This window comes from Conger conger, chromosome 7, assembly GCF_963514075.1.
Source record: "Conger conger chromosome 7, fConCon1.1, whole genome shotgun sequence".
In the NCBI taxonomy this organism is placed as follows: Eukaryota; Metazoa; Chordata; class Actinopteri; order Anguilliformes; family Congridae; genus Conger; species Conger conger.
The window spans coordinates 11,282,546-11,288,080 of record NC_083766.1 but is presented as its reverse complement, the minus strand read 5'-3'; the positions used below and the strand labels follow the sequence as shown (position 1 = coordinate 11,288,080).

General features: G+C 41.6%; 1 protein-coding gene across 1 annotated transcript; it reads left to right on the top strand.

Moving 5' to 3' along the window:
• The first annotated feature begins 882 nt into the window (after positions 1-882).
• Positions 883-4,156, top strand: nsdhl (NAD(P) dependent steroid dehydrogenase-like). The gene is made up of 7 exons (XM_061249878.1): positions 883-1,188; positions 1,542-1,703; positions 1,957-2,103; positions 2,494-2,622; positions 2,752-2,894; positions 3,026-3,128; positions 3,295-4,156. Exons 1-7 carry the CDS (start codon positions 1,168-1,170, stop codon positions 3,625-3,627), a joined length of 1,038 nt encoding a protein of 345 aa, XP_061105862.1. The 5' UTR covers positions 883-1,167; the 3' UTR covers positions 3,628-4,156.
• The last annotated feature ends 1,379 nt before the right edge of the window (positions 4,157-5,535 follow it).

Here is a 5,535-nt window from a genome sequence, read left to right as displayed (position 1 = left end):
CAAACAACTTTGCGAATCTGATAACTTCCGGTTAGAGTCTTTTAAAATAAAAGTGCACGTATACATTAATTATATTATACAACCATGTAAATGATTTTTATTGACATATATTAACACAGTAAATAGGTAATGGTAGAGGTCGTTAAAATATATAATTTCAATATAGAAAATGAAGACAAAATAATATGAAAGTACTGTACTTTAAAGGTATAATTTCTGGTGAATGAGGGGCATTCAATTGTCAGCAAAACCAGCATCCTAATCCTTATATTCAGAAATTATGTTTTCTGGTTCAGCCGTGATTTACAACCATAACTTTGCCATATATTTTATACTAATGTAATACTATATTAATACTAAAACTAATGTAATACTATATTTGGAATGACAGTGAAGGAACAAAATTACATAACACATCTTGTGAGAACTCGACTGCTTTAAGTAAGCTATCCTTTATTTAAAAAGTTAATTTAACTTAATTGAGCCTGGCAAGGTTTTCATTCCTGTTACTTCCGACTTATCCCGTTTTATTTGAGTGCCCACTAACTGGTTTATTCGGGGTTAGGATAAGGTGTTTACATGACTTTACCGCCGGAATATGTGAATATTTTGTGCATGTAAAATGTAAATGTTGTCAGGGACTGTAAACAAACCGTAACACTGCTTAATAATAGTCCCGACAGAAAATCCAGTGGTTTCTGCATCTTATTGTTTTTTTCCACGATCTTTGACGCTTGCGTTTGTTAATCGGGGGCGTGACCATGACTGTAACTAGAAAGTACATTTACCGATTGGTTTTCCAGCGTGGTGCCGTTCGTGTTCATCTTATGCCATTGGATGTACCGCCCTCTCGCCGTGACGTTTTAACCCAATTCTACCAATGGATGGGTTAAGATGAATCAGCTGATGATGACCAGACGTTGTGAAATCCATTCATTGAATAGAGTTGATATTTCTCGCGATTTGAAGGAAAAATATATCCCCAAACTTTGCTGAAGTCTGTGAAATCCTTCTGCGTAATTTGTTTTCTGAGCGAATGCCAAAGATGCGTCTGTTAATTGTGTCCAGTGGACATTTCTGGTAACTTAATGCGCGTCACAACTTGCTTATATTTTTAGGGGCTTTTACTACTACACTTGTTTTGCTGAAATCAATTGACACCGAATTATGGCCACGCGCATACGACCGGTAGGTGTTTGAAGAACGCAATGGGCCGACTTTTATGTTCTGCCAGTGTGTTCCACAAAACATTATGTAATGTTTTTCCCTGTCGAATAGAATTGTTAGCACAAACGAATGGAAGGTCATTTTGAATAATTATGAATGACTTTCCCCAAAGATGTGCTTAAAAATAAGTTTGCGCCTTTATGTCGCTAAGCCGTAACCTGAGTCATGTTGTTTTAGTAATTTGTTTTACCATACCTACAGTATTACATTCCTGTTGGTCTAACTCGATTGGAAACGAATAGAATTGATGGAAGTCATACCAGACAATGTTATAAATATTTTAAAATGTTAATATTTTTCCTCTCCCCTCCCAGAGTAGTAAACGGTGTGCAGTCATTGGTGGTTCAGGGTTCCTTGGGAGATACCTGGTGGAGCAGCTCCTCGATCGGGGTTATAGTGTCTCGGTTTTTGACATTCGTCAGGGGTATGAACTCCCTGGAGTCACCTTCCACCTTGGGGATCTGTGTGACAAACAGGTGAGTGTTCAGGTCAGCTGTAACCTACAGTAGGCTATGTAATAGATGGCAGTGACATCATTCTGTTCTACACAAGGTGGGCAACATTAAGGCCTCTGGCCTACCTGTAGTCACTGTATTCACAGACTGCTAAATGCCTAAAATGAACTGTTATGCAATGTAATGTCAATAGAATCAGTGTCCTTCAGAATGCCAATGGGAATACTGCAGTGAATGTGAATGTGAGTGTGTGTGTGTGTGTGTGCATTCTTAGGCATTGCTCGCAGCTCTGCAGGGTGTGTCCCTGGTGTTTCACTGTGCCTCACCTGCTCCCTCCTGTGATGACCGTGCCCTTTTCCACCGTGTCAATGTTGACGGGACACGGAACGTGCTGCAAACCTGCCAGGAAGCAGGGGTCCAGGTAGTTGGCATCAGCAACACACACACATTTCATATTGTGTCAGCACTTCTTTGCTTGATTGTGGCAGTCTCAGATGGCTGAAAATAAGAGTAAACGTAATGTCTTGAAGGAAGGTGCATTTTCTTGCTTTAATACCTGAACTAGGTTAGACATGGCCTCCTCAATTTCTGCACTAGGTTGAACCTTCCCCCTAAACTGTAGCAATACCTGCAACATCTGCTATGTGGTTGGTCATGGTCTGTAAATGTCATGGTCTGTAAATGACTCGGCCCACAAAATTACGCAACTGACAGCTGTAGTTGTCTTACCGTGATACAATATAAACTTAACACAGGCTGCCAACATAGTGGAGTAACTTATGTACCCCCCCCCCCCCCCCCCACGTCACAGAAAGTGATCCTGACCAGTAGTGCCAGTGTGGTGTATGAAGGCACAGACATCAAGGATGGCAAGGAGGATTTGCCCTATGCCAAGAAGCCTATTGATTATTACACCGAGACCAAGATCCAACAGGAGAAGGTGAGAATACCCAAGTTTTTGGCCTCTCTGGGGGTGCACCATGGACCATTACAGTTTCTGTTTCCATAAAGGCTAGTCATTGATAATAATACCGGAAGGTTCCATAACAGTTTTTTCTTCTCTTCTCAGCTGGTCCTGGAGGCCTGCGACACTCAGAAGGGTTTCCTCACTGTTGCCATTCGTCCTCATGGGATCTTCGGGCCTCGGGACCCCCAGCTGGTCCCCATCTTGGTGGATACAGCCAAGCGGGGAAAGATGAAGTTTATCATCGGGTAAGAGCCCTGCCTTTTTGTGTTTTATAGTAAAACCATGTTTTGGGGCTGCCTGCTGTTTCATTTAAAATAGTTCAAATAAAGAATTAACACACGCATGTGTGTTTGTATCCATGTCTGTGTGTTGGCAGTGACGGAACTAACCTGGTGGACTTCACCTTCGTTGAGAATGTTGCTCACGGACACATCCTGGCTGCTGAGAGCCTGCGGCCAGAATCTCCCATTTGTGGCAAGGTATAGTTACCCCAATGGTGCACAGGGTTACTGTATTCTGCTATCATGCTTACTGCACCATGTAGGGACAGCATCTGTACGTACTAGTGTGGGTACACTGACCTCATACCTCTGATGCTTGTGTAAAAGGGCTAGGCCATAACAGCCTGTCTGCCTCTTTCTGCAGGCCTATCACATCACCAACGACGAGCCTGTGCGTTTCTGGGACTTCATGTCCCAGATATTGGTGGGGCTGGACTACGACCCCCCCAAATACCGCCTGCCCTACCGGCTCGTGCATGTGCTGGCCATGTTACTCTGGCTACTGGTTCTTTTCCTTCGCCCTGTTCTACAGCTGCGACCCACCTTCACCCCCATGCGTGTGGCCCTCGCTGGCACACACCACTATTACAGTTGCACCCGTGCCAAGGAGGACCTAGGCTACCGTCCGCTGGTTAGCCTTAAGGATGCCATCACCCGCACTGTGAACAGCTACAGCCATCTCCGTAGGGTGGCTTAACCAGAGCTACCTCTGTCTACACCATGGAGTGTGTGTGTGTGTGTGTGGCATGGATTGACAGATTGATTGAAGGAATGAACCGCAGGAATACACCACAGATTATGAGAATGTATTGGTCTTAAAGTGTTGAAGTACCCAATATTCATCCTGACACCCATTAATAAGACTAAAATAGCTTTAAGACATTCTGGAAAGTTGTCTAAGAGCTATCAAATGATAAAGTTAAATTTCATTATTGAACTTTTTCCACTTTAGATTTATTGGCTCAATTTGTCTATAAAGTAAACTGTTTAGCCTACCTTTCTCTGCCAGATTTTGTATTCCAGTAACTGCGGTCTTACCTGGGCAGAAATCCTGATGGATGTTGTCTCAGCTTGCTCCCTTCTCCAAAAGAGAAATCATTTTTGATTTCTTCTCAATAGTGAGCTCTTTTCACTAAAATTGTCAGTGCACTGTATTCCCATTCCTATTCAACACACCCTGTTTAGTTGGCAAAAGACCACATTAATAAATATTGCATTGTTCAGCATCCTTCAGTCTGGTATGTCAGATGTGTGGGTTTATACTGTATATGGTGGTGTGCTGTGGACTAAATATATCATTAGATAATGTTCATAAAAATTGTATGGAAAGTAGGTGGATCTGGGAGCGTCTTATACTGTACATAACCAATTATTACAAGAGGGTGGGTTGATGGGCCAATAAAAAGTAATCAAACAAAAAAAGGTTTTTGAAAGTTTGTTGGAACAGAAAATAAATTGGGTCTCATGCCAGCTGTGTATAGCATTTTTCATTTACAACTTCATAACCTTGGACCAACAACCAGTATAATGCTGATAAACCAGTATATGCTGATTACTGAGCAATTTATTAGGTAGGTCTGCACACAACCTTGTAAATGCAAATATTTAACCAGCCAATCATGTGGCAGCAATTAAATTCATAAAAGCATGCAGATATGGTCTACTAGAAATTTAGCATTAATACAGGATCACTGTATCATTCAGGAAATGTGCACCACAAACAGACACATCACTCAATATAATTTCAATGAGTTACAAGCTTAAAATAATTTCTCTCTACAAGTTAGGGAAGGAAAACTTACTTAACATTGTTGCACACATGATCCTAATCAGAGAAGGCTTGATTTGGTTTGGCTGAATGCATATGCCTTTAATGAGGCGGAATTCATTGCTTAATCTTGTCACAACGTCACTGGGAATAAAAAAAGTGGGGAAAGCAATCGTTTCTGCATCTACTTGCGAATTTTAACTTTCGGCGTGATAAAATAAGTTTAACCACATTAGCAGGATTACAGAATTCTCATACACTCACTAATTATTTTTCACTTTATTAGGAACACCTGTACACCTACTTATCCATGCAATTATCTAATCAGCCAATCGTGTGGCAGCAGTGTAATGCATAAAATGTTGCAGATAAAGATCAAGAGTTTCAGTTAATATTCAACCATCAGGATGGGGAAAAATTCTTCTCATTGATTTCGTCCATGGCATGATTGTTGGTGCTAGACGGGCTGGTTTGCATATTTGTGTAACTGCTGATCTCCTGACATTTTCACGCACACCTCTCTAGTACTCAGAATGGTCGGAAAAATAAAAAACATCCATTCTGTGGACAGAAATGTCTTGTTGATGAGAGAGGTCAATGGAGAGTGGCCTGACTGTTTCGAGCTGACAGAAAGGCAATGGTAACACAGATAACCACTCTGCACAATTGTGGTGAGCAGAAAAGCGTCTCAGAATGTACAACATATCAAACCTTGAGATGGATGGGTTACAACAACAGAAAACCATGTTGAGTTCCACTTCTGTCAGTCAAGAATAGAAAGCTGAGGCTTCAGTGGGCACAGGCTCACCCAAACTGGACAGTTGAAGACAGGAAAAA

Coding starts and splice junctions, on each gene's coding strand:
- nsdhl (XM_061249878.1), top strand. CDS start 1,168: ATGGCCACGCGCATACGACCG. Junction 1,189..1,541: donor TGGCCACGCGCATACGACCG/GTAGGTGTTTGA, acceptor CTCCCCTCCCAG/AGTAGTAAACGGTGTGCAGT. Junction 2,895..3,025: donor AAGATGAAGTTTATCATCGG/GTAAGAGCCCTG, acceptor GTGTGTTGGCAG/TGACGGAACTAACCTGGTGG.